General features: G+C 49.0%; 1 protein-coding gene across 13 annotated transcripts in view; it reads right to left on the bottom strand.

The window, feature by feature from the left end:
• Positions 1 to 18,588, bottom strand: part of Zmynd8 (zinc finger MYND-type containing 8) — a 105,511-nt gene that overhangs the window by 54,587 nt on the left and 32,336 nt on the right. For 10 of the 13 annotated variants that reach the window (XM_050150788.1, XM_050150798.1, XM_050150791.1 and 7 more), the window contains 6 exons: positions 17,925 to 18,073; positions 11,062 to 11,280; positions 7,743 to 7,856; positions 4,795 to 4,887; positions 3,612 to 3,699; positions 2,080 to 2,135 (listed from right to left, as the gene is read on the bottom strand). In XM_050150788.1, the coding sequence (XP_050006745.1) occupies positions 2,080 to 2,135; positions 3,612 to 3,699; positions 4,795 to 4,887; positions 7,743 to 7,856; positions 11,062 to 11,280; positions 17,925 to 18,073 (719 nt within the window). The other 3 variants (XM_050150795.1, XM_050150800.1, XM_050150797.1) reach the window with 2 other exon arrangements.

Genomic DNA, 18,588 nt, shown 5'->3' with positions numbered 1-18,588 from the left:
AGGGAGGGAGGGAGGGAGGGAGGGAGGGAGGGGAGTCTTGCCTGAATATGTATGTGCACCTCCCCCATTTCCCACACTCAACCTCTACAGCACTGTCAACCATGACCGCGTCACACACTTTCTTTGCACTAATGACAACCAGAACATTCAACCACACAGTAGCTGACCCCCATCCTTTTTAAGATGGTACCTTCGGGTAGGTGGACAGCAGGCTCAGAACCAATGCCCTCAGCCTGAAGTTGCAGTCTACCTGGCACTAGTCCAGAGGCTTCAGAAAAACATCGCTCATGCCTCTGGGCCTGCACCTCTTCCTAAGCAATCAGGGATGATGAACAACACAGAATCCACACAGCAGTAAACCCCACAGACCTAGTATACATCATCTAGATGTCCCGTGCCATCTCCAGTCAGTCATACCACCTTGACCACAACCAGACCCGTCTAAGCCTCCCACGCCTGGGAATTCACTTACTCCTCATAAGTGAGGCAAGGACAGACTACTGTCATCTCGTTTTAAAGTATGGGGGAGGGAGATGAAGCCCTCAAAATTCAAGTAACCTACCCCAGAGATCACAGCGGCAGAGATAGGGCAGGGATTTGAACCCTGGCAGCAGATGGCTAAAGCCTCACCACACTCAGTGGCTATTAGCTTCCCAGTATCGGCGATCTTGTATTTCTCTTTGCTTCCTACCACCATGCAGGTCGTAGGCATGGAACAGGTGCTCTGCTACATCTATCTGCGTCTTGTAGCCCACATAGATCCCATCCCCATCCCTCCTGAGCCAGGTTAACTGGAGACGGAAGGAACTGAGTGAGCAGGGATGCGCCTAATGCACAACTCGTACTAGTCCAAAGTGAGTTCCGTCACAATTCGCTACCAATGCAATGCAGACAGGAACGACAGTGACATGCTGCTGTCCATGCCCACATGGAAGAAATATACAAGCAAATACTTTTAAAACTTAGATGGGCATGCGAGGAAGCTCAGAGGTTAAAAGCACATGCTGCGCTTGCTGACAACCTGAGTTCTGTTCCCAGCACCACCTCAGGGAGTCTGAAACCACATGTTAACTCCAGTTCGCGGGGAATTGCCCTCCGGTCCCCCTCAGACATATGTACACCTGTGATGTACATAAATACACAGGTACCCATACCCACATAAATAAAAATAAAGAAGGGGCTGGAGAGACAGATCAGAGGTTAAAACCATTGATTGCTTATCCAGAGGACCCAGGTTCAATTCCCAGCACTCACACATCAGTCAACTATCTGTAACTCCAAGATCTGACACCCTCACACAGCCATACCTGCAGGCAAAACACCAATGCACGTAAAACAAAAAAAATTTTTTTAATAAATAAACCTTTGATAAGGTGTCGGGAAGAACACATTCTACCATATAGATCCAGCTACAGCTATTCTGGAAAGCTGTCAGGAAAGATCCACCAACTAGCAAAGCCATCCAGTCTCTTGACCATACCACACACTGTGATCTGTGGATCTCATGCCTGAGAACCACACAATCAGGTTGGGGAAGGGGGGGGGGGGTCGAGGGGCTGCACCATCATGGCCAGGCCATGTGACAGGAGCAGTGGCACCTTTACTCTTGGCACTAGGGAGGCAGAGGCTAGCCTGATCTACATAGCAAGTTCAAAGTTAGCCTGGGCTATATGACAAGACCCTATTTAAAAGGGGCGGGGGAGGAAGACACTTTATAAGCTTGTTCCCTTAACTCAAAACTACAAATCCCTCTAAAAGAAATGAATGACTCCATGGACCGACTCAACCCCTCCATCCCAATTGTGGAGATGAAGGGCAAAGCTGAGAAACTGCCAGCAGAGAAATCTCAGGATTCCCTGTACTTGCCACAGCTTCCTGCTAAATCTCCTCCGACCCATCCCCTTTAGATCACGGCCGAGCTAGCGGGCTCCTGGACCACTGGGGACCCCCCTCTTCCCTATTTTCCCATGCTTGAAGAGACAAGAGGCTGTACAAAATGCAGTGAATGCAGAAGTCACTGTAGCCACCCACTGGGCTGCCCTGGGCCTCAGAGACACCAAGAAGGCAGGGCACACGTACCTCATGCTCACAGATCTTGATGACGACTTTTGCTATTTGCGTCAACTTGTGATTTCCTAAGGAAGAAGGAAACAGGATTATTTCAAAGGCAAACAGCAAGCCGCCTGCTTCGGGATTACACTTGCATTAGAAATATTTTAAACTGTTCCCCTCCCCACCCCCGCGAATATTCATCATTTAAAGGCTTAGAAAAAAAAAAAGCAGGTTTCAGGCTTCCAACACTGATTCAAATTACTGACTTTCTATCAAGGACCAAGTTTTGTTACCATATTACAACTGGGCAGTTGGTGTGGAATTCCCTATAGATGAGGTTAATATTTCAAAGTATTCTGACATTCTAAAGGCTATAATTAGCAGAAAGGAGCCTTATTTAACCCTATAATCTCAGAACACAATGCAAAAAGGAAAGAGTGCTTAGTGTCTTGCTAAGACTCCACCAGTAGCTGTGTAGAAAAACAGATGAGAAAATTCTCACAAGAAAATCCTCACTTACTTAATGGCTAAGCATCAGGAGTCCCTCCCTCTACCAGAACTCTTAGCTAATGATGTGAGCACCTGGTCCAGAGCTAATGCCAGGCCTTTTTCCTTTGCACTAAAGCAGAGGTTAAGATGGCCAAAGGACTGTGTTCTCTCTGCCCTAATAGTATTTCCAGAAACTGTAAATCTGTTGGTCTGAGGAGATGGCTCAGTCAGTATACGCGAGCCCCAAAAGCACAAGGACTCCACGGCCAGGCATTCCAGCCTGACTATCTCCAGACCCGAGAAGACACCATCCCAGCAGACAAGCATTAACCAAGGTAGGTGGTACCTGAGGTGGAACTTGGGATAGACACTTCAGGCCTCGCCCATGCGCGCACACATAGGTGCATGCCCACCCCCACACACATGAGCCTACGAGAATATTCACTATCCGAACCTACACACACAGCTAGGAACTAAATAAGGAAGAAACCCGTAATGGCCGCTGTAAGCATCCCTGTCCTCCACTCCACTGGCCAATCTAGCTGGAGCAGGTGTTAAGCTCATCCACGGGAGCCCAAGCAGTTTGTCTGATCTGATAATCAGGGCTTGGTACCAGGTGCGCTCCCGGTTTGCTCTGCAAGCGTTTTGAGACAGGGTCACTGATCTGAGAGCTCTAGCCAGCCTCCAGGGAGAGTCCCTTGCCTCTAACACCCCCCCTCCCACCACCACGGCTAGGGTGACAAACACATGCAGTGACACCTGGCTTTTCTAAGGGCACTGGAAATGGAAGCCCAGATCCTCACTTTGCTGACTCATCTATGTTCTCAGCCACCTAAGCCTGGTATTATTTCCAAGATTCTTTTCCATTACATGTATGGTGTACACGTGAACGCAGATAGTCGCCGAGGACAGGAGAGCTGAGCCCTTGAGCTGGAGCTACGGGCAGTGTTGCTAGGCAATGACATCCCTCCAGTCCACGACACCTGACTGATCTCAACAAAGGACAGGGAGACTGTGTGCCACGCTCTCTGAAGCACACTCTCTTCCTTGGAAACCTCCAAGCCACTCACCCCCATTATAAATAATGCAGTTGTGAAGGATCCACTTGGCATCGGCCAGGAAGGCTTCCGTGCAGCCGTACATCTTCTTTTTCGCGTTCTGGGGAAAGAAGCCAGAGAGCAGCATGACCATGGGCGCTGGTACAGGCAGCAGTGCTAACACCCGGGTCCCCTACACCTGTCATAGAAGCCATCAGCCGAATTAATCGGTACTCTCTGACTCGTCTCCCAGAATGCTATTAGGTCCAAGATCTATAACCCTATAAAGTGCACCCAAGAGTCAGCACAATGACTGGAACAATCTCATCTTGAAAATGATGTCATTTATTCAGCAGCGTCATCCAATGAAGGCAACAGTTCATGGCGCTGAGTATCACTACTAATAAAGTCACTGTGGTGTCACAGGCCTCTCACAACGAGCCGGTGAGGTACTTTGGACAACGTGAAGACACCCAAGCCCCGCTTGAAGCTAGAACCCAGCCCTGTCGTTTTCTACTGCTTTCTCTTTCCAGCACACCAGAAGGGTCTGCACAGTTTCCCAAAGTAAATGTCATCTACTGCTTTTTTTTTTTGGGGGGGGGGGGATTACTAATACAGACATTATGACATCATGTTCTACTTTATGGATGTCTTTGTTTTCTTACAGAATTGGGGGATCAGAGGCAAGACCCTGCGCAGGCGAAGTCACGCCAGCCCCAACCCTACGATATTTAGCTGCTGAGCTGGGAAATCTGCATGAGGGTTGTCTGCTCAAGCAAACACTTCAAGTGTGATTTTCACCGTGGAATTTTAGCAAAGCTCTTCGGGCATTAGAGAAACAGCCTGATGGGCAAAGGGAATTCAGTTCTAGGAAGCCCCTTTACTGCTAAGCCGGAGGTTTCCAAACACGTCATTCTCTCTCCTTCCGGCTGCTCTCATTAGCGCCTCCGAAAGAGGAAGTGAGAAGCCGATCAATCAAGTCACTAATTCTCCGAAGCTGGGACTACCGCTCTAAAGCACTGCCTGTGCGGCTCAATAATCCCCCCCCCCCTCCGCGATCCCCCAGGAGGCAATGGAAGGCAGGGTTCTATCCGAATCAAACAGAGCGGGACAGCGTCAAGAAATAATCTAACTGGAGCCTGGACAGGGAACGGGAGGAGCCTCAGCCGTCTCGGCACCTGTGCTACCTCGGCCAGGCCCTGTGATGGAGGCCAACCTTTTCCAAGGTACAAAGGTCCATGGGGTGGAAAATGTATTCAGCATAGTCGGGATGCTGCTCCAAGGGAACGGGCTTCTGGAAAGCGTCTGTCTGTAAGAGAAAGAGACATGCGCACACGCAAAAACCATCACTGCTATGAAGATCAGGCCTGGAAAGCAAAGGATGCTGAAAACCAGACAATCTTTCACAGCTCCAGAAATAACCACACAAGACGGCCTCGAAAAGCTCAAGGTGACCCATCTTCTAACTCCTCCCACTCACAGAGTCCTAGGTCCGGGTGGAAGTGTCTGTGCGTAGCCTCTGCCTTCTTCCATACTGTCACCCACGTTAGGCCTCTAAAGGACACTTGCTGTGCAGGCCACACCCCAGCACAAGCTGACTTGAGGATAAAATGATACTGACTCACCAGAAGAATGTCCCCCTAAATGTAACCATAGGGTGGGACCTGGGGGAAAACCTACAAGTGAGATTCTGCTCCTCCCTTAAGCAGCCAGGCTGAGCAAGTTTTTGATCTTGACCCACTGAAGACATCAGCTCGAGGGGCAATGTCCATGGCAGGAATTAACTTTTCAATTTAAACATGCTAAAAAGAGGTGCTGGAGAGACGGCTCTGTGTTAACTGCTTGTCCTCCACCAGAGAACTCCAATTCGGATCCCAGCACCCACACTGAGTAGCTCCAGGGGATCCAATGCCCTCGTCTGGCCTCCTTGGGCACCTGCACACAAGTAGGGTTCACACATATGTGCACATATGCACACGCAAACGTTTAAAGAAATAAAAGTACTGAAAGATTTGGCTGAACACCAAAATTTATACTCATGCAAGGCAACTGAGTATCTCTCCTCATGACACTGGCCTAGTGTCATCTAGCGTGGAGGCCTGACTACTGTAAAACTGTAAAATGTTAGAAAGATGGTCCAGCGCAAGGAATGCAGTTCAGTGGCTGCCGAACTGCATACACAGACGCGCACACACACACACACACACACACACACACACACACACACACACATATGCACGCACGCACACATGCACGCACGCGCACACACACAAGCCCAGGATAACTTGACAATAACTATCATGTACAGACACTAGAAAGATGGCTCAGTGGTTAAGAGCACCGGCTCCTTTTGCAGAGAACCCAGGTTCAGGTCCCGGCACCCACACAATGGCTCACAAGTATCTCTAACTCCAGTTCCAAAGACTTCTGAGCTCGAACACCAGGCACACGTGGTGCACATACAGGCAAAAACTCATGCACATAAAACCAAGCAAATCTCTTTAAAATATACCATGCACCAGGCAGTGGTGCCACATGCCTTTAATCCCAGCACTCGGGAGGCAGAGGCAGGTGGATCTCTGGGGCCAGCCTGGTCTACAAGCCAGGTTCAGAACAGCCGGAGCTGTTATACAGAGACACCCAACTGGGAAAAACAAAAAGAAAAACCCCACAAAGTTGGGCTGGGGCCGCAGCACAGTGTTAGAGCATGAGAAAGGCTCTAGGTTCAATCCGCAGTATCCCTCACCTCCCCCGAAAAAAAGACAACATCTCTACTGAGTTGTCTGGTCTAGATGAACCTTTTATATAGATGGGTCTTCAGCAGACACAGTTTAAAGAACTAAAAGAACCAGAAGCAACATCTCATCACATTCAACCAAATAACAGTAATAATAATAAACAAATGGCTGCTTTTGTTTGCTTCTGTTTTTTGTGTTATCACATTTATTTAGTGTATGCGTGTAAGCACAGACATGTGCGGGTATGTGCTTGAAACTCAGAGGCCAATGTGAGAGAACTGGTCCTCTACTACCATCCGGAGTCTGGGGAACGAACCCCGGGCAGCAGACTTCACAGCAAGTATCTGTACCTCCTGGGCCACTCGATGGCCACATTTGTTCTTTTGAAAGAGGTTTAACGCGTGAGTCCTAACTAAGACTCCCCATTTCTGTGAACTTTAGAAACAAACTCAAAGGAATTCCACTAGCGCACAGGGTGCTTTTGTACAAACAGAAAGGGAACCCCACCCAAATTTTCCTTGAATTCATCTGTATGAAGAATGCAGTAAGGGAGTAATTTTAATGTCTTCGGGAAACGGGGGGAAGGGTTTCTGTGGGCTAGACTGAAACTTGTTTAGAAGATCAAGGTGGCCTTTAACTTCTGTGGAAACTATAGGCACGTGTCACCAAGATTGGGTTTAAACATTACTTTTTAAAACACAGATATAGACTGGGCGATGGTGGCACATGCCTTTAATCCCAGCACTCGGGAGACAGAGGCAGGTGGATCTCTGTGAGTTTGAAGCCAGCCTGGTCTACAGAGAGAGTTCCAGGGCAGGCTCCAAAACTACACAGAGACACCATGTCTCAAAAAAAAAAAAAGACACATATATTTTGGGGATGAGGAGAGATAGAGGTCTTGACCACAAGAAAAATAAAACAAGGTATTTTCTGACGTTTTCCTGACACCGCCATGGTAAACACCAACCACAAGAGCAGCAGGGCTGTCTCGACAGGGGCTCCCAGGGTGCTACTGGGAGGTGCACACCCATTTCTCCCCACTGTTCAAACAGATCAAACCCCGCCCCACTTGCTGAAGGGCAGCATCGCCCACCTTGGTGAGCTCACTGGCTCAGTCTCACTAGGGTGAGCGAGCGGTAACTTTGCTCTCAAGAAAATCCCGCGTGGGGAGGAGCAGAGGCCCTCCTTGTGATTTTGACCTCATAACTCTTCAGAACCGTCCCTTACTCCATCCATCCTACGAGCAACTGTCTCCTGACTAAACTCTTCCCGGATGGTGTCTTATGTCTGGATATACAGGAAGACCCCAAGGGTATGTCAGTGTGCCTGAAAAGCAAGGCCACCAAGGAACACGTGGGGCATGGAAGGAACAGAACAGAAGCCACTGTCGCCATTATGCTGACAGCAGCGGGAATAGTCCTCTTACCCCTGGCTGCTTCATTTTCTGAATGGCAAACTTGAGCAGGTAGGACAGCTGTTCAATGGTCAGCATCGTCATGGCTTTGCTCTGTGTCTCGATGCATTCTGCTACTGTAATCTTCTACAAGTCAAAAAATCACACACACACATAGGTCTGTTAGGGGGAAAACACATCACAGCCAATGCATCTGTTCTCCTTCTAGTTTTGTTAATGCACTCAGAAGTAAATGCAGTTCCCATCTGAGAACGGCGATCCACGAACACTGCATCAGGAAAGGATTCGGACTCGTGAAGACATAATGATCTGGGACCTGGCGAGGTAACAGACTGCAACCTTTGGGTCTTAAGAACTGAATATGAGCCAGGAGGGGGTGGCACACGCCTTTAATCGCAGCACTCGGGAGGCAGAGGCAGGAGGATCTCTGGGAGTTCGAGGCCAGCCTGGTCTACAGAGTGAGTTCCAGTCTCAAAAAACCAGCCGCCCCGCCAAAACATTGAACTTGAAAAGAAAGGCCACCGAGAGTAGATGGAGGGAACTGCAACACAGAAGGTGTGCTCACACAGCCACCTTCATATCCTCTGGGGGCCTTGAACTGTGGATGAGCAGGCTAGCATGGCAGTTCTCAAGGACACTGCTGATGCAGGGGAATGGAGTTCACTGTAGAAGAATTAAGGGAAGGGGATCAACTAATGAGAAACACGCCTCATTCTCCATGCCCAAGGACATGAACCCACTGAGGGCATCCTACAAGAGGCAACATCTCCTTTGTCCTTTCCTTCTTTGAAAACCATCTCAGTAATGTACACCAGGCTGGCCTAGAACTCACTCTGTAGACCAGGCTGGCCTCAAACTCAGAGAACCAGCTACCTCTGGTTCCCAAGAGCTGGGATTAATTAAAGGTGTGCACCACCATATCCAGGCTTCCTGGTTCTTTCTCTTTCCCGTTTCTATTCCTTACCTTTCTTTCTTCTTTTCCTTCCTTCCTTCCTTCCTTCCTTCCTTCCTTCCTTCCTTCCTTCCTTCCTTCCTTCCTTCCTTCCTTCCCCTCCCATTCTCTTCTCTCTTTGGAGAAAGAATCTCGCTATGTAGCCCAGACTGGCTTCAAACTCCTAATCCTCCTGCCTCAGCCTCCCAAGTGGGCTTACAAGCATGTGCTACCACACCCAGCTCAGAATGGTCATCTCAGAAAGGACATTCCTATCAAAGAAAAGACCCAGAAAAACAAGTGGAACCAGACTGCCACAGAACCCTCATACCAGATCTTGGGGACTCTGAGGGTTACGTGGCAGCAACAAAGAAAAAAAGAGCAAATCCTAAAATGTCGGGGACTCTTCTGGTCTCTCTGTGGAAGGAGAGCTGAGACATTCCCTCCAGGTAATTTGGAACCAGTTTCCATCTGTCACAGCCCAGGGGCCGACCTTCCAGTGAACTCCCAGTGTGGTCGGTTGTCAAGAAAAGGGCCACACAGAGTCACTCAAAAACTGATAACGGTGCAGAGCATATAAATCGACCCCATTTGATCGTCTCAGCTGCCTTTCCTATTCACTCCGGGGTGGGGAGCGGGGGAAATAAGGGCCCTGAATCTGAACACACAGCAAGCAGACCTGCATGCCTGGATCCCAGTTCTTTCTGGGTGCTGCAGAACCATAGTGGGCATAGAGGGCGTTGCCTACCCCCCCCCCCCAGCTTCTTCCTCCTTACTGGCAGGGACTGATGGATTAGCACAGGATAGGAGTCCCAGTCAAGCTTTTTCAACAGGGGAATTGGTGAGCAATGCTGACCAAGGAGCCCAAGGGCAAATTAGCTGGTAGACACTAGAAAAAAAACTCTCCCACCTAAAAAAGGAGAGGTTAGGACACGTGCTAGTCTTTTAAGGAAACCGTGGCCTAGGGGACAGAGAGGGACCATCATCTTAATGGTGAGACAGCAAGCTTGGCTCTCAACAACCTGGCAGGCCCTACTCGCTGGCCGCTTCCCACGCAGGGTGGTCACATGCTGTGGCGTCTCAGACAGCACTCATTACAAGCATCACTTGCAGAGATGGCAGCCTATCTCAACCACACTCTATCTGGTGATTCGGACAATGGGGGGGATGCTCAAGACAGAAAAAAAACTGCTGGAGGCTCAGGGACCCACAAAACTAAGGGGAGGTAAGCCCAGCTCTAAACAGGAGGGAACTGGCAGCGGAGTGTGCAAGCCTGTCTGGAGGAACCCTGGGGGAGCCATCAGCTGGCTCTGGCTGCAAAGAAGCACAAGACCCCGTCAGGGCCATCATCATTTGTTTCAAAGTCTAATTAATTTCGAGTATTTTTCTTCTTTTTCTCCTTTCCCCACCCAAGAGTGGCAAGAGTGTGTTTTCCTGTATTGAGTTCCTCCTACACGCGTCTAGGCGGCACGTCCCTCTCACACAGGACACTAATCTAATCCAGTGCACGGTGGAATCCCAGAGATGCTCTGAGATGATGTGAGAGGCTGACACTTGTTTCCAGCAGTGCAGAGAGCATCAGCGAGCTACGGGAACAGAGGGAGCTCGGGCAGTCAGCTGCGTGACGAGATAGTTCACTCTAGAAGGCAGGGTCGCAGTACTGAGCCTGCGGCTTCCTCTGCCCAGACGTCATGCCCTTCAGATCCTCCTCAAATCTCGGTGTGACCTTCCCAGGCTTGGATTCTTAAAGGGGGGGATGCCTCAGTTCCCTCTTCCCATCTTCTGTCCGTTTTCTCCACATTCCTTCAACCTATTTATTATAAGTAAATGTCTTTGGAGTTTTGTCCAAATAGAGACAATAATAATAAAGGTTATCCTCCTCTCTGTCGAAAGCGCTGTTGAATCCCCAGCACCTAACAGGCACTGGAGAAATGCTTGTTGCACGGAAGGAAACATGAGACGTCGCCATGTGGAACACACACACACACACCAGAGCGGTCTTCCCAGCCGGGCCACTGGCGAGGACTCAAAGCCGAAGGAAGGAGGGAAACACGGCCCGGGATCTTTTCAAAAGGCATCGTCAGCCATTACAGATCTACAAGGTCCCTTCCAAGGCACTCACGGCAGAAGCAGTAGAGGCACAGCCGCAGGTCTGAAAGCGCTCCCAAGGCTCGTGAAGAAGCGGGGACAGGCAAGGCGACATGTCTTCCCAAGGGCTGCCCCACTGCAGCCAGCGCAGAGGCGGGTCCCCAGAGGGGGCGGCCAGGGTAGAGCAGGCAGGAGGCAAGACATTTCTCTTTCCCTCTATTTGGATTATTTGAAATTTTTAAAAAATAAAAGGAAGAAAAGAGAAAGGAGAGGAAATGAGGAAGGTCATGAACTCATTCATCGGGAACTAACCTCACATTCAGGACAAAACCAGTCCCCCTCTGGTTCCGATGTCAGTCTCAGACACTTAGCGTGATAAACCCGGGGACAGAGCTCACAGCAAAGGACTTGTCCTTCCCGGTGACAAACCCAGCAGTAGAAATCATTCCGTCCGTCCTGCGGTACAACATCAACAGGGTCTGTGGTGAGTGGCTGCTTCATATAGTAAAACGGACCATGTCTTAGCTCTGACTGAAATGTAGGCAAGAAAGACAGGTGGGGTTTCAAAACAAATGTGGTTTCTCAGCAGTCGTTTTTGCACAAGTACATCACAAACAACACACCAACATCACACACCTCACAAACCCACTCCTCAGCCAGGCCACCTCCACTTCCCAACTAGACACAGCCGGAGCCAGGCAGCAGTTTGTGGAGCCCCTTGCCTCTGTGTTAGAAGGCCAGAGATTGAAGGCTAGCACCTGAGAGTTAGTGGCTAGACAGCAGGAGCATACCCAAATGCACAGTTGAACAACCCCCCCCAATGGCCAGCTGCGTGGCATGGGCCATGTCTCCCTCTACCTCCCTCCCAGCCTCGATTTTCTCATCTGTAAAATGGGGTTGAGAGTCCCAATGTGTTGGCATTAAGCGGCGGCACCGCCACTGCTTGCAAAAACGGAAGGGCCCAACATGCATGAGCCCAGATTTTCACAGCTAATGTAGGTTTGGCAATTTGCCCTAGTGTGCTTTAAATAGTAGTTATTTGGAGGGTGGAAACAGTTAGATTTGTTTCACGTGAAATTATCTGTTATTTAAGCACATCTCCAGCGTAGAAAGTATCTCCAAGAGGCTCTCCAGAGCCGTGATCCTTGGAGCAGGGTGTTCGCATCCGCCAAGAAGCCTGCTCACTTTATCAGAACTAACAACGTCAGAGAGAGGAAAGGGCAAGGCAACTGTTGCGAACCAGACATCCTCCTGCAGGGCCGCATCAGGAAACGTGTCTCTAGAAAGAGACATTTGAGAACACAGCAAAGCCAAACACAGAAAAGCCTGCAGCAGCAGCCCGCGAGCAGCCAGCACAGCGAGGACTGTCAAAACAGCCTTGGAAAAGCTACGTGACCTTCAGAACCACAGGGAGATAAAGAAACCAGATCTCAGCAGATGTCACAATTACAAAACACAATCTCCCTGACAGTAAAACATTACCATTTCCTCCAATAAGATCTCACCCTGGCTGTATACGGCAAATTCTGATAATATGGACAGAGAGCAGACTGTGTCTGGGATCTGAGGCAGAGGGACTGTGGGTTTGAGGCCAGTCTATAAAGACAGACCATGTCTCAAAAACAAAACAAGGGCCGACAAGAAGACTCAGCAGGTAAAGGCCAGCCTATAAAAACCAGTTTGATCCCTGGAACCCATGGCAGGGAAGGAGAGAACCCCATCTCTCAATCACACAGACACTCACACAGATATACTCACACATACATACACACACTTTCACACACAGAGACATTCATACATACACACACTTTCACACACACAGACATACACACACTCTCCCACTTTGTATTTAATTTTTAAAAGTGCGTATGTGTGAAATGAACAGGGGTCTGCTACATTTCTTGTGATTACTGCTCTTACATGCTTCAACATTTATTGATACTGAGCTAAAATGAAAAGCAGTTGAAGCATTTTGTTGACTAAACATCTGACTTCTCAGCCTGGTGGTGGCGGCACCTGCCTTTAATCCCAACACTCAGGCAGAGATCGACAGATCTGTGAGTTCGAGGCCAACCTGGACTAGAGAGCGAGCTCCAGGACAGTCAGGGCTTTTACACAGAGAAACTCTGTCTCAAAAAACAAAACCAAAAAAACAATCCTTCTCAATAGGTCCAGGCTTCTATCACTGCTTTTCCTTCCAGCACTTGGAACTGAGCCCAGGGCTTAACAGCACACGGAGCCACACCCCATGTCTCTATCTGACCGGCTAGCACAGTGGTTCTGAAGCTTCCTAATGCTGCAACCCTTCGATACTGTTCTCATATGTTGTGCTGACCATAAAATTATTTTCATTACCACTTCGTAACTATAATTTTGCTACTGTTACGAATCGTAATGTAAATATCTGTGTTTTCCGATTTTCTTAGGCAAGCCCTGTGAAAGGGTCATTTGATCCCAAAGGGGTCTAGACCCACAGGTTGAGAAACACTGGGCTAGAATCTCCAGGATGAGAAAGCTTTAGAGCTACAGGCCGCCCAAGTTCTTCCCGGATTCTAGGATGAGTCAGTGCTCTGCACGCTTGTCTGGTCCTCCCACGCTCCTTCAGGGAGTGCCTTGGGGACTTATTTCGCTCATCTGTGGAATCAATCTTTTTAAATCTCTCTTCTAAGTAAACTGCTCCATCTTCCTGAATCGCCAGTTAATCTCCCTATTTCAGTTCAAATGGAGGGGTGCAGGTGGCCCTCAGAGGAATATCATTGTTGGGACATTCTGTAAATGGTACATTTTTTTTTTCCAGGCAGTGATGGTAGCCCACGCCTTCAATCCCAGCACTCGGGATGCAGAGGCAGGCGGATCTCTGTGAGTCTGAGGCCAGCCTGGTCTACAGAGTGAGTTCCAGGACAGCCCCGACTACAAGGAGAAACCCTGTCTCAAAAAAACAAAACAACACCCCTCCAAAAAAATAATAATAATGTACTGTGGCAAGCAAGTTCAAGGCAGCCTTGTGATTTAGCAATACCCCATATCTCAATAACAGAAGAGTAAAGCCAAAACTCAGGGTAACCTAATATGACACGAGGGTCCACTGGACCCAACCGGGCATTTCTACTATTGCTTTTGTTTCTTTAATGGCTCAGTTTCCCCCAGGCTCCTATCTGCCTCGCCCCAAGTGGATATCCTCAGGACCAAAGGGACAACCAAGTGACTCTGCTCTCTTCAGGGACCCTCCCCCCACCCCCACGAGCATCAGTGGCTGCAGAGACAGTCACCCTGTCAATCATGTTCCCCTAATAGGCTGTTTCTGTTTTCTGCTTAAAAAAGAAAAAAGAGAAAGAAAGAAAGAAAGAAAGAAAGAAAGAAAGAAAGAAAGAAAGAAAGAAAGAAAGAAAGAAAGAAAAGAAAAGAAAGAAAGAACAACCTGGTAACAAATGTGGCGGTTTTAAAAGGAAAAGCCAACAATTTCAGGTAAAATGAATTCTGATTTCTCTTTCCCACGCGCACAAAGTATGTAACCGGCCTCCAGCAAAGCGCACAGCCCGCGCGACAAGGGGATAATTGCAGGTTACAAGTAAATGTTTTTTATTCCCTGGCTCCTGCCCCAGGTCAGCTTAACAAGAAAATGGAAAAGGCCTATTCACTCACTCCAGGAATGTTCTCATCCACACTACACCTGGCAGATGTTGTCTAGTCCAGATTCTCTAAGAATAATAAGCAAAGGGCTGGAGGGATGGCTCAGTGGTTAAGAGCACTAACTGCTCTTAGGGAGAGCCTGGGTTCAATTCCCAGCACCCAGCACTCACAATTTTAACTCAAGTTCCAGGGCATCCCTCACCTTTCTTCCGGCCTCTATGGGCACTATACACAAGTGGGGTATGTATATATCTATACAGGCAGAACTCATACAGATAAAATGAAAAGAAATAAATCTTTAAGGCTAGTAAGTAGCAGGGTTGAACAGGCCAGCAGGACTCCAGCACCTACATGGCTGCACACACTTTGTACCACTCCAATTGCAAGAAATCTGACCTCGAAGAGCCCCTGCACATACACGATGCACATAAACTCATGCAAGCAAACACACATAACATAAACTTTAAAAATAATAAATAAATCTTTTAAAAAGTCAGGCATGGCTAGGTGGTAATGTGGCTCATGCCTTTAATCCCGGAGGCAGAGGCAGGCAGATCGCTGGGAGTTTGAGACCAGCCTGGTCTACAGAGCAAGTTCCAGAACAAGCTCCAAAGCTACACAGAGAAACCCGATAGATAGATAGATAGATAGATAGATAGATAGATAGATAGATAGATAGATGAGTGGATGGATAAATGTATGTCAGGCATGGTGGCGCACACTTTAACTCCAGCACTCCAGAGACAGAGACAGAGACGGGGGAGGGGGAACGGGGTGTCTGTGAGCATGAAGCCATAATGAGTCTATATAATGAGTTCCAAGTCAGCCAGGGCTACATAACGAGACTCTATCTCTAAATAAGTAAGGATCTGTGATCCCCCTGACAGTGAAAAGGGTGAAACACGCTCCTGGCAATGCTGAAGCATTCTCGGGCAACTCGTTTATATTGAGTTTCATGATCTAAGTGGATGAGGATGACTGACCAGGTCTCTTCCTCAAGGAACAGGTTCCACGGAGACACGAACTCGGATGGCTGGATTCAGAGTCCAGAGTGTTAATCATTACACCATGGGGATTGGTGATCCCCTTGATAGCGTGCGTGAAAATTGGCCCTTTCTGCTAATGCCATATGCTAGAAACAACCAAGGATTCAAAGGGCAAGGACTCTTCTTTCTGCCTCGTGAGTAGAACCTCCCCGTCAATCAACCATAGACAATACATACCCAAAGCCCTCTTGAAGATCTAACTGGAGCTCCAAGAGAAAGCCTCTGTGTGACCTGATTAAGCAGTGAGTGTCCAAGATGCTGGGAGCTAGGTCACGTACCCTGGAGTAGAGCGAGGGTCTTTCTTCTGCAACCCTGCAGACAAATCCCTAGAGGCCTAGAGGCAAGGTCAGTTCCTTTGTCTCCTCACCCTCGCCCCTCTGCTCCCATACCCAAGCCATGGAGGAGTCCCACTCTCTGTCAAACCCTGAGCGATGCACGACGCTGGCGTCTATGAGGCCAATGATAGACAAGTGACAGAGTTACAGGCAATTACCACCCACGTGAACCTGAAACACGGCTGAAGTGGGCGAGTTTGGAGATGGGCCGTGGACTGTGGCTTCCGCTATTTGCTTATATAAGACTAGGCCTTGCTAGGTAGATAGCCTCGGCTGGCCACTAACTCACTATGAAGCCTAGGATGGCCTCTAATTTCCCATGGGACTCGGATAGCCTTGAACTCTGATACTTTTAACCTCAGCTTCCCAAGTGCTAGAATGTCAGGTGTGGACGGCCACAGCCTGGCTGAGAAAACATGTGGGTAAGGAAGGGAGGAAAGAATGTTCACATGGACCCACTAGCAGAAAGTCAGCCGGTTCTCAGAGACACAAGGACACACACGCGTAAGCTCATGACTGTGTGGAGGCCAGAGGTGACAATGATGACCTCAGGTGTCATCCTTTAAGAAGGCCCTCCACTTCCTTAAGACAGTCTACTCACTAAGTAGGCTAGCCTCGCCGACCAGGGAGCTCCAGGGATTCCCCTGTACCCACCTCCCCACCACTGGGATTACAAGCAAACACTGGGCATTTTTACATGGGTTCTAGGCTTTCTCAAACGCAAGTCAGGTCCTCAAGCTTGTACAACAAATGCTTTACAAACTGAGCCATGACCCCTATGTTTCTTTTTGAGTCTTCACTCCTACTAGTTATAATGGCTCCCAGGTGACAGGGGCCAGAATTTACCAGCCAGACAAGCAAAGCTAACCCCACTTGCCCTGAGACCCTGAAGAGAGAACACCTCTGCACTCCCGTTTACCAGAGACAGTTACAGCCCTTCCAAAATGATAATATCTGTGCCTTCTAACAGAATGAAAAACTCAGTTTCTCAGTCACTCTTGCCCAAGAGAGCCACGCATGGTTTATGGCTTCCATGTCAGACACTGTGGGTCTACAATGCTTTTTCAGATACTGGGGGGGGGGGGGGGGGGGGGGGGGGGGGGTATGTGCAGAGACCTTAAGTTTGCTAGAGCCAGAGTCCCAGGCCAACCAGGGTTACAAAAGAAGGAGGGGGAAAAAAAGAAAGAAAAAGATTGCTAGAATCAGACTTCTTTTTCAAATTCTGTCACCCTGTTTGCATCATTAATTAATGGCATTCAATCAGTGCTCCGAGCAGCCGTGTGGACTGGACAGCAGCACCATCCTCATCTTGGGAATAAGAAAGCTAATCGCACACAAGAGGTTAACTGCCCAAAGCCGCAAAGCCAAGGTTGAGCTGGCCGCACTCGCTATATAATTTCGAGAGTGAAAATAGATTTACGCTCAGAAACACATACGTGAGGCCTCAGGCATTTAACCGTTGTGAGCCCTCTTCCCGGAAAAGCAGCGACCTTGCTTAATTCGACCCCTGCTCCCCAGAGCCCACTCCAGACCTTGATAAAACAGAACGGATGGAAGAACCGGCACTGAAGGCCTCACAGTCACAGAGGGGACAGACACCCTACCCAGTCCATTCTCGGGGCCTCTCATCAGTTCACATCCACAGACTACCTAGCCTGCACCAGAGGATGGAAAGCTAGAAGATCCTTTACATAAAATCCGAGAGGACAGCCTTTTCCATGCAGCTGACATTGCTGGCTGCCAGGAGGGCGGGTCTGCAGTGCAGAGAAAAGGGACAGTGACACATGACCAAAGCTAGACTCGGCACTGTCTCTCCCCCGCTGACCAACATTTTACAGATGAGAAAATGGTCTTAGGCACGCAGTCCCCTGTCTTAGCCCAGAGAGAAGGAAAACTGGGAGACCACCAAAAACTCCAGCCTGTTCCAAAAACAATGACCACCCCCACCCCCAAGTCTGGCTCACAGCTCCATCTATCCCCTGTCCCCAAAACAGATCTGAAACCCTGCTGAAAAAAACTGCACAAGCCTCCTCTGAGCTGCCCGTTACGGAATGACAGTTAGCGCTAGGCCACCTGCTACATCGATGCCACGAACCCAAGCGGCACCACTGCTGCCTGGCCCCCATCCCACCGGTACCGAAGCCACTCGCGGTGGCTCTTTTACCTGCTCCTTATTGCTACTGTTCAGTAAGCCGGGTTTCTTTTTCTTTTTAATGGGGCTTGTGGAGGAGTCTTGGGGCGAATGGCCATTGGAGGAATGTGGAGGGCTGGGGAACTTCCGTTTCTGAGCCGTTCGCTCTGTAGAGCCAGGATCTGAAAAAGACAGAGAAGACCATGTTTGAAAAGCTGTCAAGGAGACCTGGGTCACTTGGAGAGGGCATGGAGGTGACAGTCACAGTCACCCTGTCCCCAAACTCCGAGTGACATGTCAGAATTTCCCACCTAGACTCTACCTGTCTCCTCCTTCAGGTCAATGGGTCTTTCTTCAGCCTACGTAACATTTATGGAAACTCTTAACTTGGTGCCAAAGAACACAAAAGGGGAAGCCTCAAAACATCTAGATCTTTGGCTTCTCTTAAAACAAGGCAACAGAGCAACGCCATAGACCCTGATGGCACGTGCTACAGCTGTGTAGCTGATCAACTATCTTCACATGGAAAGACATCAACTATTTAAACAAAACCCCCTTCGCTATCGCTGCCCTGATGACAAGGCCATGACCGTGGTCTGATCGTGAAAAACCTCCTCAGGCTCATGTATTTCAACTCTTGGCAACCAGCTGATGGCAACATTATGGGAGCCGCGGTATATTTAGGAGACGGAGCCTC

Source organism: Alexandromys fortis, unplaced genomic scaffold (genome assembly GCF_014885135.2).
Source record: "Alexandromys fortis isolate MF-2015 unplaced genomic scaffold, M_Fortis_MF-2015_v1.1 scaffold_27, whole genome shotgun sequence".
In the NCBI taxonomy this organism is placed as follows: domain Eukaryota; kingdom Metazoa; phylum Chordata; class Mammalia; order Rodentia; family Cricetidae; genus Alexandromys; species Alexandromys fortis.
Note: the sequence above shows the minus strand (reverse complement) of the source record. Positions and strands in the feature narration are given on the sequence as shown.